This window comes from Dipteris shenzhenensis, chromosome 1, assembly GCF_047967505.1.
Source record: "Dipteris shenzhenensis isolate YYH24624 ecotype China chromosome 1, Dip_SZ_1.0, whole genome shotgun sequence".
Taxonomy (NCBI): Eukaryota; Viridiplantae; Streptophyta; class Polypodiopsida; order Gleicheniales; family Dipteridaceae; genus Dipteris; species Dipteris shenzhenensis.
This window is the reverse complement of record NC_141596.1, coordinates 68,828,235-68,848,431: the sequence shown is the minus strand read 5'-3', so window position 1 is coordinate 68,848,431 and position 20,197 is coordinate 68,828,235. Positions and strand designations below refer to the sequence as shown.

The window sequence follows — 20,197 nt, the reverse complement described above, 5'->3', positions numbered from 1 at the left end:
TGGAAACAAAACTTGTCTTGCAAGATAGATGGGAATATGTGCATGGTTCATGACCTAGACCACTTGGTGACCCAACAATATTTCTAGTTAAATCAAAAGGGGATAAGAATGCCTCCCACGTGATTATACAAAATGTACAAGATTTATGCTTGGTCACACAACCAACTATAAGTATCACAGTAGAAAGCTTGATGTATGCCATGGTTACTACACGTCCAGATATTGCTTTTGCAGTGGGAGCTGTTAGCATATGGCAAATCTTGGCAAGAAGCATTGGGAGGCAGTGAAAGGTATCATGAGAATCTCGAATGGTACAAAGAACATGTGCATTTTCTTTGGGAGGAAGGACACATTTGTTGTTGGATATGCGGATACTGATTTTGCAGGGAATGTAGACACCAAGAGGTCTACTATAGGATATGTTTTCTCATTCATTGGAGGTGCAGTTTCATGGGTCTCTCATTTGCAGCCATGTATGGCTTTGTCTACCACTGAGGCAAAGTATGTTGCAGCCACTGAGGCATGCAAGGAAGCTATATGGCTTACTTGTCTAGTGGGAGACTTGAGCATTGCAGGAGAGGTTCCAGTTTTGCACTGTGATAGTCAGAGTGCCATCCAGTTGGCACGGAATCCTATCTTCCATGCAAAGACAAAGCATATTGATGTGAAGTATCACTTCATCAGAGAGGTGATTGAGGATAGCGCATCCAGCTTGTCAAGGTTCACACAGATGAGAACCCTACAGATCTTCTTACAAAGAGTCTTTCCTCAGAGCGGTTTGGACATTGCAGAGTATTGATGGGTCTCGGATGACATTAGGATGCCCGTCTTCTCCCTCAAAGGTGCATTGGCCTTTAAGTGGGAGGTTGTACCAAAAGCCTTTGAGCAAGGGCATTCCAGAGCCCCCCCTTACTCTCAAGCTATGACCTCTTCATGCCATCCTTAGTCATCCACTCATCTTCAGGATACTACTTTGCCACAAAAGGTATCCTCAAGTGGCCATTTTTTGTAGCTTCCAGGCCCAAAGAGCAATAATTTTTAGGGAGTTCTATAGTGTTGAAACATGGAACTCCCTAGAGATTCCAATCGATTATCCACTCACCTTGGATATGAAAATTATGATTTTTTAGCCCCATAAACGGGGTTGTGGTATGCTCTCATACTCATGCTTTAGGGGGGTTAAACTTTGCCTCCATAGGGAAGGAGAAGTGGACCTCCTCTTTGTTCCAACTTATGATGAAAGAGCTATGATAGAGAAGTAGATGGGCCCCCAGGGGATTGATGTTTCTCTCAACAACCATGGTGCTACAACTACTTTTCAACTTGGTTTGACCATGGAGAGACTGGGCATAGGTTTCACACTGGGTGTGATTCACCTGAGACTAGAGGTACATTACACTCAGTTCATGTATTGATTGCTTCACCATAGTGCAACCAAGTTGGGATAGAGGTTTTCTTTATGATGAAGTGGGATCGCATGAAGTACCACATGATGGAGGAATGGATGGGCCTCTAAGGGATCAACATTTGTCTCAACTATGCTGATATAGCTACTTTCTAGCTTGGTTTCTCCATGGAGAGGCCAGGCATAGGTTTTGTAATGGGCGTAATTTGCATGGGACCAGAGTTACATTACACTTAGGTCATGCATTGGTTGCTACTTCACGAGTGCATAGCCAAGGCAGGGGTAGAGGTTTCCTTTATGATGAATTGGGCCCTCAAAATGGGCATTAAACCTACCATGCCTTTGGTATTGTGATGTACAAATGCAGATTACTCACCCTACAAGCCCCCTTTGAAGTCATAAAAGTCCAGTGTGGTGGTACATGATCCTCTTCATAAGACAACCTTGTTCTCCCAAGCCTCTTCTCGATGATTTAGACTTTAGTGAGTTGGAATGTGCACAAATACCATGACCGGGTGGGTTAACAACCACAATTCTGACACTCCATCAGAGCTATAGAGGGTAGTGGTAGGACAAACCTTGGACTTTCTTTTTATCCAAGAGCACATGTTTTCAATATCATATCTCAGTTGTCGGCAACACCATCTCTTGCCATAGGGCCAAAGGTGTGGTCCCTTGCAATAGGTCGAAGCGGATGGATTTGCATCTCAATTTCATAGACGATGGTAGAAGATGTTTTTTATCCAGTCACAGGTAGGTAGTTTGGATGGGCATTGATTTGGGTGACTCAATGATAGGCATCCTAAAAGTCTATGCTCTAGTTGTAGGTAGAGCAGCGGCCCATTTTTTTGAGGCGTTTGATAGAGAGCCTCCCAGATGTAGACTTTTGGATTACATTAGAGGCAACTTCAACAATCTAAATTTTGGGGAGGACAAGCAAGGTAGAGCCTCCTTCTCAAAGATGCATGCTAGTAGCATAGAGGAGTACTTGGGGAAGTAGTTCATCTTCATGATTTGTCATAGGGACCCCTAGCAAGAGGTAGATTTTGTCAAGATTTGAGGAAATCTTAGTTTCTCCTTTGGTCAGTGTTGGCATGATGGACTATTAGAGAGGCTAGATAAGTTTTACATGAGGGACTCAGATGCATAAGGGAGGAGCCACTAGCATTCTAGGTAGCATGATGTTAGACCACTCCCTGCTATTCTATAGCTTGAACATCCCCACTGAGGGGTAACTCAATAAGGGGTCTGCATTCTTGATTCCTTGTTATAGGAGTAGGAGATATAGGAGGTGGTGTTAGAGATCTAGAGTCAATTAGCTAAGAGACCAAATGGAACTTGGTCCATGTGGGCAACTGAGGTGATCCAAAGGAGAGGTGAGGAGCTATAGTCCTAGGCTTTGTGATGCCACCATCTCCTCCAGGCATGCAAGAGAGCTTTGAGATGGGACCTAGCCTCCATCAAGCACCTCAAAGAGCAAGACCCAGGGTCATAGTGGCTACCTAGTGGCTAGCAATAGATACAAGTGCATGCAACTAGACCTCCATGACACAAAGACCCATCATGTGGAGTTCTCCTACCTTCTTCCAAATCTTGTTGGGTGCAGTAGGGTGATAGTTTGTCCAGACAATTCTTTCACGACATGATAGTGAGGACAGAGTTGCACAGATTAAGAGATTTGAAGGGTCACATGCACTTGGACACTTAGGAGATTCTCAAGATGACCACAAAGTTCTACAAGAGTCTGCTTCACGTTGAGGAGGAGTCCCCCTAAGTGATCGCAGCAGCCAAGGAGACTATTTGGGGGTCATCTCGTAATGTCATAGAAAATGAGCTGACAACTTAAGACACCTTTCATAGATGATGAGCTCTTAGAGGCCCTCAAGGCGATTTCTCTACAAAAGCATCTTAGAGAGGATGGTTTAACATCAGCTTCCTTTAAATTCTTATAGGAACATATGTGCCCTTCTCTTTGACTAGCTTTTTAAGAGTTTTTAATGTAGGCTTACTACCTCAATCTTTCGAGTCGAGGGTGGGTTTGCTTAATTCCAAAAAAGGAGGATATAGAGCTAGCTTATGGTAGTGGAGGCTGATCACCCTATTAGACACAACTTATGAGATCCTAGCCAAGGTCTTGAGTCTACAACTATGGCCCCAACCTGTTAACATCATCCATGACACACAGTGACAAGGTTAGTCCAAGAACACAATATCCTTGGCAACACCACCTTTTGGGAGGCTTTGGATTGGATCTGGGAGGAGCCACAACATCCTGCTATCCTTCTCTTGGATATGAGAAGGTATATGATAAGGGGGAATGGTATTTCCTAAAGGCATGTGATAAGGGTGAGTGGTCTTTCCTAGAGGGAACCATACATTTCTGTTTCTTAGGTAGGTTGATTAGAGGGGTCTCAACTTTGTACATAGGTAGCTCCCATCAGATGCTTATTAGTAGTCATACATGCAAGGCCTTATCCCTCTTTCCCACTCAATTCATTAGGGATACTTCCATCCTCCCTCTTTCTTTTTGTAGCAAAGGTGCTAGTCTATTTCTTGCACTCTCAAGCCAAGGTTCTTACAAGGATGAGGCTCCCAATCCGATAGGAGAAGGAGCTAGTAGAGTCAGAGTTTGCAGATGACACATCACTTTACATGGAGAGTTTTATAGTGATCCTTGAGATGTTTAAGGAGGCTCTGTGACATTTTGGGCTAGGATCAACCAGGCCAAATTAGTTGGGATTAGTTTTTTAACAGACAAGAAAACTCTATAAATGCTTGAAAAAAACCATACAAAATAGCTTCCAAAAGGAGCTAGCTAAGTACAATGTAAAAAGAAACTAGTTGTCAGCTAGAAAAACGACAACCTACTTTCAGAGCTCCTAGCTCACCACCTAGGGAATCTCAGAAATAGGGGCTAACGACCATGGTGGTGGTCTATACATCTAGTGAATACCCATCATGGAAAGGGTGTAAAAGATTAGATGTTCCAAGCAATGATGCTCAATACTATCTCCAAAACACTATCCTCTAGTGAAGATGACGAGCATGATCAAGAAGGTGGCTAGGCATCGTAGATCTCTATCCTAGAGACCTAATCTCAATCATCCTTAAAGTTGGTAAAATTGGTTCAATTGAGAAAGCATGTCCCCCCCATGAGCCAAACTACATCCCCATTAACTGTCGACAATAGTTAACAATCCATGAACTATAATAGCAAGTGTAGATGTAGGAGAGAGCATGAGGATTAGCATATGACATTTTCCTTGGAGCCCTATGGGCCTAAATGGTTGTAATATGACAATTAGAGAGGTACAAGAGAGTACAAGGGTTAGCCCTCCCTTCAAAAGGTGGAATGTATTTAAGGCCAAAAGTTTGACTTCTTGTAAGTTTTGGGAATAGAAGCTCTCTCTTTCTTTGCATTCTCTTGCATTGACTCTTCTTGATTCCTCTTGCTAAGTTGCCTTGTGATTGCCATATCCCCCTCCCCCATTCTCTCCTTTCTCTTAATCTCATTCCCTTCTTCCCTCCCCCCTTCTTCTCCCCCCTCTCTCGTTTCTCCCTCGTGGAATCACTTGCACACAATCCGGTAGACGCTTGGGTGACACAAGTGTGAGGCTTGTGCATATGAAGCTCCCACAAGGAGTTTCTTGGGAATAGAGGCTTTGATGGAATTCTTCCAAGTTCCCCTTAACACCTGAGTTACCAAAGGACTACACATTTTTTGGCACCGTTGTCGGGGACTTCGAGGTATGCTTTTGTATTGCACAATCTCTCTATCATTATCCACCCATGGCAAAATGATTCTAGATTAACTAGAAGTGTTGTTAGTGGAGTATAGGATGGTATTAAAGGAGGAAAGTGCGATTTTGGAGTAGGAAAGATAGAAATTGTCATTTTTGCCTAGTCTTTTCATGCATTTGAGCTTGTTTTTTAGTGTTTTTTGGAGGGGGCAAAAAACAAGAGAGATTATATTATCTTTGAGTAACCTTTGTACATAATCAGAGTTTAGCCAATAACACTGGTGGATAGAACTAGCATCTTACAAAAAGAAAATATGATCCTCAGTATTTGTTGTGTGAACCAGAAGGAACTTGAAAGGAGAAGCTCGTAGCCTCTTCATTGAGACTTGGTCTATGATTAGAGGTAGTAGCAGCAAGAGCAACAGTGGGAACACAACATCTCATTAGAAGCATGAGAAAAAGGCTGTAAAGAGGGAGCAACATAATTATGACTTTGGGAAGAAGGGTTCTATGTAGAAGGTCCAGCACGACAGCAGGGCTGGGGTCAGCTGTGGGAGGTCTTCTCTGTAGATAGCGAGGTATTTTGGAATGTTCATCAAAATAAAACACCAACGCTTGTGTTTTGCAATGTGAGCATTCAACCTTGTGTGTTCTAGATTGTAGGCCCCTATCTGAAATTCAAGTCTTCTTTTTTTCTATCCCACCATGAAGTAAACAATGCATCAGTACATAAATCTTTATGGTTAAATAGAAAATTATTTCTAGAGATCCATATGAACCATAGAGCATGTGCCCTTATTTGGAACCTAATGATCATGCCTGGTTTTGCATGCATCTCCTAATAGTATAGCTTTCTAGTAATTGGCTCTCCACACTCTATCTATATGAATTTCCAAACTCTTATGGCATGACGATAGGCTACAAATAAAAATATCCTCAAGGCATCTTTGATACCTCCCATCTCCCTTCCCTATTCTGAGTCCTCTAGCATTTGTCCATACTACCTTGTGAAGAATGAGCCAAGCAAGACAAGACATCTTCTCTAGAACTTGTTTAATCCATAATTTGTCAAACTTGGCATACCATTTATATCTACCATCCTTTAGGTTCTATCTAGAATTAAGAGTTCTAAAAAGGTCATCCATATCAGTAGTTGGAGTCAGAATGGGAAGGATGGAAGAGCAACCTACCAAACTAAATTATTTATGTATGATTAGAACAGAACCACCCTTCCATATGACATCTCCCTGCCATAGCTCCAATTTGCTCAAGATAAAGCCCTGATTTTGATTAGAGAGAGAAAATTCCCTCCTGATCTCGTGCCATGTATTCCATCTAAAAATGTCTCTATGCCATAGCTGACCCCAAGATTGCAATCCTTTCTTAAACAAAGTAGATGCCATACTAAATTGCTCATCAGTTAACAGAGAGTTCCAAAAAATTATTGAAGCCAAAACTGAATCAATGGCCATAAAAGCACCTTTACTAGAGAATATTTCCATAGTGAGCTCCCTTTGGTTTTGTAGGGTTCAGGATTGAAGATAGCATAAACTAGAGAGTAGTTCTTCCACTTGGGAGCCTTGTAGGGTCTGATTTGTTTCTGGGTTTAAAAGGGCTTTGATTATCGTCTCTTGATGGAAGTGAACTTGCTTGGAGAACACTCAAGAGAACCTCTCGATCTCTCACACAGATCACGACTCGATCACGATGCCTTAGCACAAGGCAAGGGAGCTCTGATACCATGAATAAATATGGAGAGAGGAGAGGAGAAGAGTGGAGATGAGGAGAGACGGAACAGATAGAGATGTATGGTTGGTCAATAAATGTGCCTATTCTCTTTCATTAGATGTTTCATTAGAGAGAGAGCACTAGTCCTATCTACTTTGGGGTGATCCCAGAAGGGTTTGCTTAGATGACACACAAGATTTAAGCATTATTATATATGTATGGTTGAGTGCACTTTTAAATATGCCTAAGTGATGATGGTATTGAATTTCTTCTAATCAATTTTTTGAAAGTACTCCTACGCATTAAAAAGTGTGCATATTTTCCATCTTCTTTGGGGTATTTGCATTGCTTCCACTCTGTGTCCAACCGCTGGAGCCATGTTGGTCCTTTTGATTGACAACATCTTTGACATTGTGCGTCCAAGCCTTATCTCCTTTGTTTTAGAGGATACCAACATAGCTAATGTCTCCCTCTTTGTAACTAGTTGACCTAAGCTATGCACCTCTTTCACTTAAGCCATTTCTTAGGTTAGAGAGCATCATCTCTTAGGCTTGCATCTCCTGAGGTGTTAGTAGGGTTATCACTCTACAAAATTTTAGGATGCATGCTAAAGCTTATGAAGACTCGAGACTAGTATTCACTTGAATGGCCTGTTGCTGCCTCAAATGCTCCCACCAATTGTGAGACCATAGCTCGTGTTCTTCGTTCCAATGTGGCAATGATCAAATGCCTGCATTTGCAACCACTTCTTGCTGCTACTCTGCAAGGAGTCTTCTTTCTTCTCGTTGTTTCTCCCTCTAAAAACATTTCAAAAGTATCTTCTATTGCCATTTGCCCTGCAATCTGTTTCTTGTGCCTTAACCAAGCTTTTCAACTTTCTTATCTTGCAGCCTCTGTCTGGTTCTCTTGTAAGCCATGACGAGTTGCATCTTGCCATTGATGCCATGGAGACAATCGGGTAAACTACCACCAGAACAGAGACCAGCTAGCTTGTGAGGCGAGCAAAGAATAGAAGTTGACTTATCTGAGTAAAGAAGAAAATGCCAAATCAAAAGAACGAGGTCACATCGAGCTAACTCTGCACGGGCAGGTTGCAGGGTGGCAAGAGGAGGATGTACTTTGTAGGGTGGCAGGAGGAGGATGTACTTTAATATTCAAACATTTGCAAGGCAAGAGGTGAAAAAATTCAAAGAAAAGTGCACAGGGATAGCAAAACTTTCAGCCGTTGTGTTTTCTCCTCTCTGAAAATACACACTAGCAAATTGGATATACCAATTGAGCCCAAATTACTTCAAAATACAAATAGGCCAAAGGACATGCTATCAGGTTTGATGCGATATATTGTGAAATGCATTGACCTTTGATGTGCTTATGAGCCTATAGCAAGGAATTGCATGGAAAAAGAACCAATACAAAATTATAAATAGTATTGATTTATCAAAAGATCTTTACACATGCACAAATTGCACATTTTTAAATTCTTCCATTTTAGGGTGAATTTAGAGACCAATATCACCAACTATAAATGTTTGAATATGACCATGTAGTAGTCCCACTAGTTTGGCTTCCATTTTTTCAATTGGTTTTGGTTTTGAAAAAAACAAGAAAAAGTTACAGAGCATGCCCTTGAATGGGTGTGCATAATTTTATCACAACATTGGAGGCCCTTTTAAACCACATCTAAGGTTTTTAATTAAGTGTGTCCTTTGGTTGAGTAGAAGCTCACACAATGTAATTTTTAATGATTACTTGGTTGCATGTATGTGTAGAACAAAAAATTGATGTTTTTGAATAAATTGTTATATCCTACACTCTATGGGATCGTGCTACACATGCAACATAACACTTGTATTGCTTTAATGGTCTTGTTCCAAATATTTATTCCATATTTTTTGGGTCTCATGTTCAAGATTGGAATGTGTACTACAACTTTGAAGACAAAGTTTATTGAAATCTATTGAGCAGTGCATAAGTTATGGGTCAGGCAAGACATCTATATAACAAATGCCCTGAATCATAGCATGCTGATCTACGGTTACTAGCGATTCCGACTTTATGTTCTTGAGTTGTAGAGAACAATCCAAACTGAGGCAATCTTTTTGACTGGTGAAAGATAAGGACCATAATCCTGAGCTGACCAAAGCCACTGAGACTGCAGAAACTTGATATTGGTAGAGAGGGGGAGGGGTAACAAGCACACTCCCAAATAGTCACAAAAATTACAATCTATCAATTGTGTCAAATTCAAATTTGATCTCTTTCCATACCTCACAAGCAGGCAAGATAGGTTAAATAGAAGTAGTTGATAAAAGCAAAAAGGGTCTTGAGAAATCAAGAACAGATTAAACTCACTGAGACCAAGTTGTACTTTAGAGAGTGGTGGGCTAGTAAAATAAACAGACCAACAAAAGATACCTTTAAACTAATTATAAGGAAGAGGGAAAATAAAGAAATTCCTCTTATCTAGAAAAATGATGGTACATTGGCTAATAACACTGAAGGCAACTTGTAGATTCTGTATGAGCACTACAAAGATCTTTTATCTACTTCCATCATGCCTAATGAGCTAGTTAAGAAAGTAGGAAGGTTATGCTAGGAGGCCAGACAAAAAACCACCCCAAACTTCGACAAACTCTTTCTGGAAAATCCCCTTACTTGAAGGAGTAGTACATGTAATGGTAGAAGGGAAGACCCCTGGTGGGGAGGGTGTTCTCCTTATTCTGTCAGTTATACATAAGGATAAGCCTTTGATAGATATTGAATTTGAGGAAGCAAGGCTCATCTCTAGAAAAGGCTTATAAAGCTAGGGTCAACTATGGGGCAAAACAAATTTAAGATGGAAAACTTGGCCAACAATAAGGAGAGAATTTTCTCTGACTAATGCCTCATAGGTATTGATTATGGGAAGAATATAGCTTTCCAATGGGAAAAAGCAATGGAAAGGGGGTTCCTTCCTCAACTATAGCAAGGAGTTCAGCTAGATAGGCAATTCTCACCATTTTCCTATACCTACACCCTCTTCCTCTATCTATAGAGGAGATCTATAGGATCTTGAATGCAGGTCGAGGCTTGAGGATAGCAGGGAAAAATGGAAAAGTAGGCTTGATAGAATTTGGAACAAGTACATCCCTGAGAAATACTCCATCCTTCTTTGGCTCATTTTGCACATTATAGTGTGGACCAAATGCTAAGAGTCTTATCATAGGCAAAGGAGATGGATACTGCAAAAGGTGTTGTAGCTACAAGGAGGACATTTTTCACCTTTTTATTGCATGCCCACAGTCAAGGGCAGTCTGGACGTATATTCAGATTAATTTAGGGGAACCCCTAAACTGGAAGTCAATTCTACTGGGGGAGACTGGGGGATGCAACTAAAATTAAATAGGAGGATTGGTCATTGATTAGCAATAAGCGAAATATCATTGTACTAAGTGTGCTATGCCTGCAAGAACTTCGAATGGCATCATCTAATGACATGTCACTCCCAGGCTTTTCTTGCATCATGCATAATCAAGGTCTAGGAATTGCAACTTTGCTACAAACAAGAGCTACATCTTGCTCACACAAGATCCTTATATGACCATGGCTATGAATGTTTGCTTTGCATTTTCATGTTGCCTAGCAATAAGCAGTTCACAATAATTAATATCTACAAGTGCCGTGGATTATCAACAACAAAGTTGATTGATTTGGTACAAACAATCCTACACACAATATTACAAGCAGCACCAACATACATCTTGGGAGACTTCAACATTGACTACAATAAATCAAGAGTTCATGCCTTATGGTTGACATGGATAGCTAAAAATAATTTTCAGTTCAATCAAATTCATAGATTATGGCTTTTGTATCTTGGTGGTCTAGGAACAAGAAAGACTCAGTGAAGCTGTAATGATCTCCAACAACTTTCAGGATGAAACTGAAGCCTTTTCCAGAGGTGGGACTCCAGGAATTATTATGCCTCACTTCTAAGAATGCAACAGATTCAGAAAAAACCACACTAAATGGTTCAGTTGCTCCACATCCTCGTGCAACTCTTGTTGCTGTGGAGGATCAACATGTTTTTGACATTGATGTTGAAGAGGGACCTGCTTGATCTTGCATTTTCTTTTCACATAGTGTCTACCTAGTAGATGGCCTTTGTCATAGGATGTCACTTTATATACTCAATAGAAGATTTTTAGTGATAGATATGTGTAGCTTGACTACTGCTTTAGACTCCTTACGTGGAGATCTGGAAATGATATGCAAAGTCTTTTTATCAATATAGCAACAGGGACTCTATATGGACTCTCTAGCATTGAACGCTTCTCGCATTAGATCATACGGTCTAGTATACAAAGCTCTATCCTGTGTCCATGACCCACCTAACCTCTTTATCATCACCCCGCTTGAGCACAAACACATCAAGGTGGACTATAGAGTCTTGCAAAAAATTTCACATCTAAGGACAGAGCGCTCCTAGACATTGCAACAATAAAACTTTGCCACGCACACACAAAAGAGCCTAAAATTTCAATCCCTCAATACTAGGTCATTTCTCTCTCACACAATCAACATGGAAGCTCAAAGAAATCATGCCTTATGGAATTCATGACAACTATTACAATGGAACAACTCATTGTCACACATGGATAGACTCTTGACCACATTTGGTCCAACATTGCCAACTACACACAAAACTTGGGGACTAACTAGATTTATTGGTCCGACCATTCCCTTGTCTAACATGTGCACTCAAATACAATGAATTATCAAAGAGAGAGAGAGAGAAGGGGGGGGGGGACGTGCACACGATAAGGTTCGAGATTGACGATGTTAAAATCCCATAAAGAAAGGAACTTTTGTTCTGTCTCATTGTAAAACACTATATTCGTCTTCGTCAGCGTCCTTCGTCTTCCCTCAGCTTGCTATGGATCCTCCCCGCCATAGCTGCCATATTATTTTTTCCCTCTCCTTCTGCTTCCTCTCCGTTTCTCTCCCCTTTTCCATCTTCTACCTCTACCCAAGCTTTGCCTCCTCCTGCATCCAGTCTCTACCCCGCCTCTGGATCTCATTCAACTCCTGGCTCACCCCCCCCTTTCTGTTCCTCTTCTTGATCGTTGGCGTTCTCGCTGTCACTTCCGGTTTCTTCTCGTTCGGTGCCTTTTGCAGGCCGCCTGCAACTTCTACGGGCAGAGATGAAGAAGACGACGTCGAGGATGGGGTGGATGGTGAAGACGAAGGAGGATTGAAAGACGAGTTTGATAGCACTGCATGGATCGCTCTACCTCGGACATCGAGCATCAAAACTTGTACTTCTAATTCTGCTCGGCGCAGGCTTGGTCGAAGCCAATCGGCACGGCGGATGCCAAGTGTTCAGACGGAGCGAGTTCATCCACCCTTCCTGAAACAGACAGCAACTTTTGACGTCTCCCCCCTGAATGAATTGCTGAAGCCAACCTCCACACCTTCAAGCGGTGTGCAGGCTCGGAAAGCCTCCGAGCAGGATGGCGACGTGGGCGAAGTTGATCGACAAGCAGAAGATTTCATAGGTAAGTTCTATCAAAAGATGAAATTGCAACGGTTGGAGTCGCTTCTGCGCTACAAGGATCGAATAGACAGAAGCCATGGCAGCTGAGTACCGCTTCAAAGGTATCGAATGAGATCTTCTTATGTTCTCTGTGAAGCATTTATATCATACATCAAATCCTCCATAGCTCAGGGCTTCGAACTTGCATGGCTCAACTACTGAACCCTTCGTCAATGCCTTGTCTTCCAGACCATGCGGACTACGAGAGAACCATTCCGATCGCCAATGCCCAGATAAAATACTTGTGGTTATTATAAGCGAAGGTTGCACCCCCCTGTATGCCCACGCAGAAATAGCAATAGCATTTAGTTATAGCTGAAGCTGCAAACAAAATGCTAAAGATTGTGTAAGATTGTGCCTCAGACGTCTGGGAACTCTACTACGAAATTTTGGGTTTACATTGTACAAGTTAAATGTTGAGCTTCGGGCACAAATATCTCAACGTTGCATTCCAAAGATTACAGAGTTGCTTTAGGATTAGCTTTAAGACAATATGCTTTTTCTGTGCGTCGTTGTCGATGAGTTTGCTGCTGTTATCGTTCTGCTCAATCATTCGTCGGTGATGCAATACAACAAGCTTTTCTAATGTGATGATTCACTACAATCAGCTTTTCTCATCCCATCCTATAACTATAATTTTATATTCGCTAGTCTCGTGCTGTTTCGTGCTGTTAAGGACCGTGAGCTATGACGTCTACATGAGGAAAATTTACCCTCGAGAAGCCTCACGTCCGAGTTTAGTATTCTTAAATTGCAAAACTAAATATGAAATAATTCTTAGGCATTTTTAAGGGAGGCCAAAGAGAGATCTTGCATTTATTTGATCTCTCATCATGTCCCATTGCAAACATGGTTTCATGTCTTAATCAAGTACGAATCTTTTGTGTTATAGAAAGCTTCTATCACTTCACTTTTTTAACAATTATGGACTTGTAATGACTTCTTTTGTTAAATGTACAAATTTGGACATGCGGGAATGATGGACTAGAGCCTTGGAAGCCTAGTATTTGATAGATTTTTTTAAATGTTGACTTGCAAAGACAAAGAAATAGGAAGGATAAGTGAAGTAGTGTGTAAATAGATGAAAAGGTGAAGCTTCCAAGTTTGGGTGTCTCATCTTATCTTACACTTCTTTATATGGAGACTAATCCCATACCTGCGAGGACGGAGGTTTGCGGGAGGTTCGGCATGAAGAGAGGAGGTTTGGGGGAGGAGGAGGGAGGTTCGAGGTTCAAGGAGAAGGATGGAGAGCCACATGGCACCGCAAGGGTAGAGTAAGAAGATTGCAAGAGGCAGAGGCGGTCGTAGATGATGCATTTGAGTGACGGCAGGATATATGCCTCGAGGGCATGGAATAAATATCTAGAGGTGTGTCGTACACATGGCAGGGACTCGGGCGCGGTGGTGCGGTGGCAGACTAGTCATTGGAGTAGACATGACCGCCACATGGTGCGTGCCAGTCGAGAGAGAGAGAGAGAGAGAGAGAGAGAGAGAGAGAGAGAGAGAGAGAGAGAGAGAGAGGCAGATAGTGGGACGTTTATTCGATGAAGGAGAGGCATATAGTAGGAGGCTTTATTCATTTTTTGCATTAACGGTAACTAGATTTGCGGTAGGCAGTCTTTCCATCGTGGAGCAAGTAACTACTAACTCGAAATTGAAGCTGAATCCTTCTATTTTATTAATAGAATGAGTAAAATAGTGGACATGAGATGCGACACAGGGTCTGTTAGGACCCGATCCTCCCTACAAATGTCAGGGGTGGCGATTTATTATTGATTTTGTGATGTCCATATTTTGGAAGCTGAAGACTAGTCCAACAAATACATGAATAAGGCGATACAATAACTGATCCTCGTTGCAGTTTTTACAATATTGTCACATGGACTACAACCATATGAATAAAGATGTAGTCATCCTTCAATCTTGCATCCATCTTGAATTTCCTTGCTCCCTCACATCTATAAGAGAGGAATGCTATAAGAATTCAGATTAAAAATAAGAAATTTTGAATGAATGAAAATATCTATATTATAATATATAATACATAATTATTATAACCACATAGTGTGGGCGTGGAAATGGCATGCTTCCTTCCCCAAAGAGTTATAATCCGAGGGAACGGGCCCTTCCCTAGGTGTCGAGATAATGTCGAGAATATAAATGCCGAGAATATTAGCACCGAGGATGAGTCTCGTGAATGGATAAGAAACTGGCAGATTACCTGAATGTCAATAGTCGTTATCGTAGTTGAATGCCAGGAGATAATGTCCAAAAAACTTGCCAATGTGAGCCTTGGAGGATCTGTGTGTGTCCGTGAGCGGGATGATTCTAACATTCTCAGATTGTTCAGTAGACTCTGAATAGCACAAAAAGACAACTATCATTAGAGAAAGTTCGAAGTAGAGCATGTAGCATTCTCACTCTCCACTTAGCTAGTGTTATGTGCCTCTCTAACCTCGGGAAAATGGGGGTTTGATCACTGTAGTAAGTTGAGCTTCTGAGAGTAGAGCATAAGGTCATCGCGAGGCTCTCCAAAGCTTCACATGCCATTAAGCCCAAACTTGCAAATCAAGTAGACCATCTCTTCAAATCGAATAGGTTTGAAATGTTTATATAGTCTTTTTATTATGAAAACCACCTATATGCTTTTAGTGTTTTAGTCAAAAGCTCAACTTTTACATCAAACGAAATCAAGGGCATAAGATGAAACCAGATCAAGGGATTAGATTCATGACAAGTGACTCAAGGGGGTGTGAGAAAACCCAAACATCTCCCTAGGCTGCCTGCCCTATAAAAGGGCATCGATGTGGGGCAGCAAGCCAAGGCAAGACAAGACATTCATGTCTAGGAAATTTTTTAAGCCACAAAGAAAGCAAGGATTAGAGAGGAAAGCATGGATCATTGTGAGAAGATGAATTTCAAAGAATTCCACAATTGAGGAAAGAAGACGGATGTGACCAAAGTTGGAAAGGATATTCAGGTTGATGAGGCATGGACAAAGGTATTCGGAGAGGTTTGACAAGTTGCGTTCAGAAAGGTAAAGGAGAGGTAGATAGTAGGAGGCTTTATTCATTTTTTGCATCAACATTACAAAAAGAGCATCGATGTGAGGCAATAAGCTGAGGCAAGGAGAGAACATACTCACAAAGGGGCAAAAAACATAAGAGATAGAGAGCAGTAGATCAATTAACAATTCAATGATGGGTCTTTTTCATCTCCACCATTAAACTATCGTCACACCTTTCATATAGTGTGGATTTTCTGTAGGGTTAGAAATACTATTGTTGCTCCAAGTTAGTATTTTGACCTTCGATTGGAGCTTTGTATGGGCATGAAAAAATTTTATCGCTTGTTGTTCGGAGTGCTTGGGCTCGATTTTGATTACACAACCGCTTCAACACACACACACACACACACACACACTCTCTCTCTCTCTCTCTCTCTCTCTCTCTCTCTCTCGATTTTGATTATATATATATATATATATGTATGTATGTATGTATGTATGTATATGTATATGTATATGTATGTATGCATGCATGCATGCATGCATGCATATATATATATATATATATATATATATATATATATATATATATATATATATATATATATATATATATATATATATATATATATATATATATAAGAATCTGAGGCCACGTGTCACAATATTTTCTTTCCATGGTAGTAACATTTTGTTAAGGTTTCTAGTGTCTTCTACTGTAGCGGGTGCTTGTGGATCTACTTTATTTTTAGGAGTAGGCTCTTGTGGGTCGACTGCTATGGAGTTGACTGAATATCATACTAAAGGAGTGGGTTTGTATTTCTTCGTGGGAAAACTAATGAAGGCCTTGAACTAGCATTGCCTCACCCTTTGTGGACCTTGAGTAAGTTCTTGTGTTACTACTTCCTTTTTAGGATAAGGTTCTTGTGTAGCTACTACCGGTGGATGCATCATTGTCAGTGTTGTAGACTCAAACCTTTAAGGTCTCTCCTCTTATTTTTGTGGCTCTAAAGGGGTGAAGCAGACCATGATACAAGCACAAGAAGGTGGGTTGCCATGTTGATGATGCTTAGTGATCCACATTGCCATCATAAGATCCTTGAGCTGGCAGTAGTTCCTTCTTGATCCCATCTTTTTGGTGCCTTTGTCAATTACATCCTCTAGCCTATTCAACTTCCATTGTCTCACTGTAATAAAGTGATATATGTCCTCTGGAGCAAATGTGAGTAGGACCATAGTGTCTCGGAGATGTTCTACTTTTGTTGAGCCCAAGTTGCTTCAGAGAAATTTGCCAGTGAAAATAATTCATCATTCTCATTGGAAGGTTCTTGTGTGACTTCCATTGTGTTTGGCATGGTTGCTGTGACATGTGGAGTTAACTGTCACAAAGCGTGATGTTGAATTTTGTACTAAGGAAGGTAGCTTCTAAAGTCAAGCAAGTTATTGTGTTACTGTCTCTTTTTTTGAGACATTGTGTAACTACTCAATTCTTGTGTTACTATCTCTTTTTTTGAGACATTGTGTAACTACTTGATAGGAGGTAGTGGATATCCTTGGTGTGTGATCCTCCTTTATTGGCGCTTTTCCCTTGGCCTTGTGAGTAGGTTCTTGTGGTTCTACTCTCCAATATGATGTCATAGCCATCCAATTGGTTGGGGAAGTCCATTACAACAAACCACACTTGGTAGGTCAGACCGAATGTCTTAATCTTGATGTCTCTTAGAAATCCTACCGGTTGGGCTGTTGCTTTTGACTACAAGTTTTGCGTTATCCATTTTAGGTTGTCCTCACTTGGTCCAACATTGCTTAGTGACTATGCTTACAACAGCTCCTCCATCCAAGATTGTAGTAATGCTCTTGGTAGGAGATCGTCACTTTCAATGTACGGGCCCAATTTGTTGACGGGTATCTTCGGAAAGTGTTGGGGGACATTTGGTGGTTTGACTATCTCAAGATTAGTGGACTCAAAAGCTACTATTTGTCCATTCATCCAATTCGACATGTCTCTCCATAGAGTGGGATTACCCTATCATAACAGTGTCATGATGGGCATCTTAATCTCAATGGACTGGAATGAGGCTAATCTTGTGGTGTCTGAGGCCCAGTGATAGGTTCCTTGCCTATTGATTCTGACTCCTTTCAGCCATATAAGGACATGTTATCATTCTCCTTTAGTTGTTGCAAGGTGGGGTCTACTTCAAACATCCGTTGCATTAGTGTGGATCCTTCCATTGAAGAGCATGAGGTAAGTTCCTCTTCCACTCTTTGGGCACTTGCAAGATTTAGAGGCTCTATTGATGATTTCCTTGTGCCTCGGATAGATCGTACAAGCTCCCTTTCTTTCCTTGAGTCTTTGCTCAAACTTTTCTTGGCATTGCATACCAAGTTTTGCACCTCGATAAGGCATTGCTTTTCTAGCAAGGGGTTATAACATTTTAGACAAAAGGAAATTGGACGGTTGGACGATCATTGTTGAGAGTTTTTTGCATACCTTGAGCAAGACACCCTCGTAGATTCATCATCACCCAAGTAAGATAGAATTCAATCTTTGATAGTCAATTGAATGACTGCTTAAATTCTTATGGCATATGATATTTTGTAGGCTTTCATAGACATTGGGAAGGTGACATTGGGACATTTAGCTTTGCCGCCGTGAAGGATGTGCAAATGTTCAACTACGGTTAGTGAGATTAGATAGGGTTTTGTCACTTAGACAAAACCCTTATCTCTTTCTTTGTAATATCACTTCAGTCACTTTAGTTTACTGGGAGTGAACTACGTTCAGCTCACTCTCCATCACAAACAGGATGACCAGTCGATTCGGCGTTACTTATGGTGGAAGGGCCGAGTATTCACGTAGCCTATAGATACACCTTGGAGATGCAGCCTGGACTCCAACTACCACTGGAAGATGTGTCAGTTTCAATTATGCATGAAATATTTCACCCAATAGAATTCATGCAAATAGGAGTGTGGCCCAATGCAATTCATGCACGAATGATTGGGATACTAAACTCCATTCAGCAGTTTGGGCTTACCGAATTGCTTATAAAGTCACTACAAATCCATCTCCCTTCTGTATGGCCTTTGGACTAGAAGTGATTATTCCCTTAGAATTTATTGTTCCTAGTCTCCGTGTTGTGACTGACGAGCATTAGTTAGAGGATTTAATCAAAGGCAATCAAGGGGTGATTGCATCAGCTAATCCACCTAGATGAATTATACCTCCAAGAAGCCTGGTCACATTAAGTGCTTCATCATAGGAGGAAGGCATGGCATGATAGTCATATTGCACCTAAACACTTGGAAAAGGGTATGCTTGTACTAATGTATAGTGCTAAGCTAAGACCCCCCTTAAAACAAATTTCAAACTCAAATGGAATGGGACCTACCAGTTAACTGAAGTCTCTCATAATGGGATGGTACAGATTGAGGATTTGCAAGGGAATGTATTCCCTGAGTTGTATAATGGAAGAAAAGTCAAGACCTACCGAGCAATGGGTTCTTCAAATTGGGTCATTGTTTGCTTGGGTGTAGACATTCTTGGTGAGAATCACGGACTTTTTTGTATATAGGTATCTTGCATGACCCATAACTTATGCATTGCTCAATGGAATTTGGAAAACTTTGTCTTCAAGTTGTAGTACACATTCTAATCTTAAACATGAGACCAAAAAGTTATGGAATAAGGATATGGAAAAAGACCGTTAAATCATTACAAGTGCTACATTACCTGAACGATGAAAAAACTATGCAAATACAAAATGACATCAAGGAAGTCATAATTGTAATTTCCAAAATGAAGATTGATGGCACGATTACTAACATCGAAGAACAAGCCATGAAAATGAAAAGAGATGCTACACTACATGAAGAACTTTACATGTTTATATCAATGCAGTAGCCTTCATTGTTATTCAAAATTTGGGATGAGTACAAAGTGAATTTTTAAATTAGTCTAACATTGTACCATAGGTGCTATGATTCATGGTTGAAACTTAAAAGGCAAGGAAACTCCGCCATTAGCCAATCTTGTGAAGGGGTACTTGTGGTGGATCATGGGACAAAAATAAGTGAAGCTTGTACAGCCCAAGGCCACTAGCAAGGACACATGCAAAATGGCACAATGTCACCCAGGAGAGATTAAGCAATCCTGACTGGTTTTTTGTTGATTTCTCCTCATCCACTAGAGCATCGATGCTCAAAATTCATCAACATCTTTCTCAACGGGTTGCGCAATAGAAACTAGGAGGGCTAGGAAAAATTTGTCTCTAGCAAGGAGAATTTGACGTGAGTGTTTCGGGAAGAATAAGTGTCAGTACGGGTAGCAGAGAGGATATTTCTCTAATTCCTTTGAGCTAGAGGTGTGTCCTATCAAGGGAAAACTATAGCTAAAAGGGCCTAAGAAATGGTTCAAAAACGAGGGAGAACAAGCTTAAGTGAAAATCGAGGCAGAAGAGGGAAGAAAATATGAAGAAGAAGAAGAATCCAAAAGTGTGTTCTATTGATTTGTGAGAGAGAAGCCTCTCATTTATAGAGTGGAGGAGAGGTGGCCTAAATCATAGGCACCTCATCTACATCAAAGGCAATTAACCCTACATCATAAGGACTTCCTACATCATTGGCACCTCCTAAAGAGGGTGCCTTCTACTGCATCATCACATGTGTCATGGTCCTAGATAGCACTAAGTGTGCTTCACTACACACACACACACACACACACACACACACACACAAATATG

General features: G+C 41.0%; 1 protein-coding gene across 1 annotated transcript; it reads left to right on the top strand.

Annotated features, from left to right (window-relative positions):
- The first annotated feature begins 11,746 nt into the window (after nt 1-11,746).
- On the top strand, nt 11,747-13,019 carry LOC147906285 (uncharacterized). The gene is made up of 2 exons (XM_087384049.1): nt 11,747-12,510; nt 12,638-13,019. The coding sequence occupies exon 1, from the start codon at nt 11,789-11,791 to the stop codon at nt 12,494-12,496; it is 708 nt and encodes a 235-aa protein (XP_087240175.1). The 5' UTR covers nt 11,747-11,788; the 3' UTR covers nt 12,497-12,510; nt 12,638-13,019.
- Nucleotides 13,020-20,197: the final 7,178 nt, after the last annotated feature.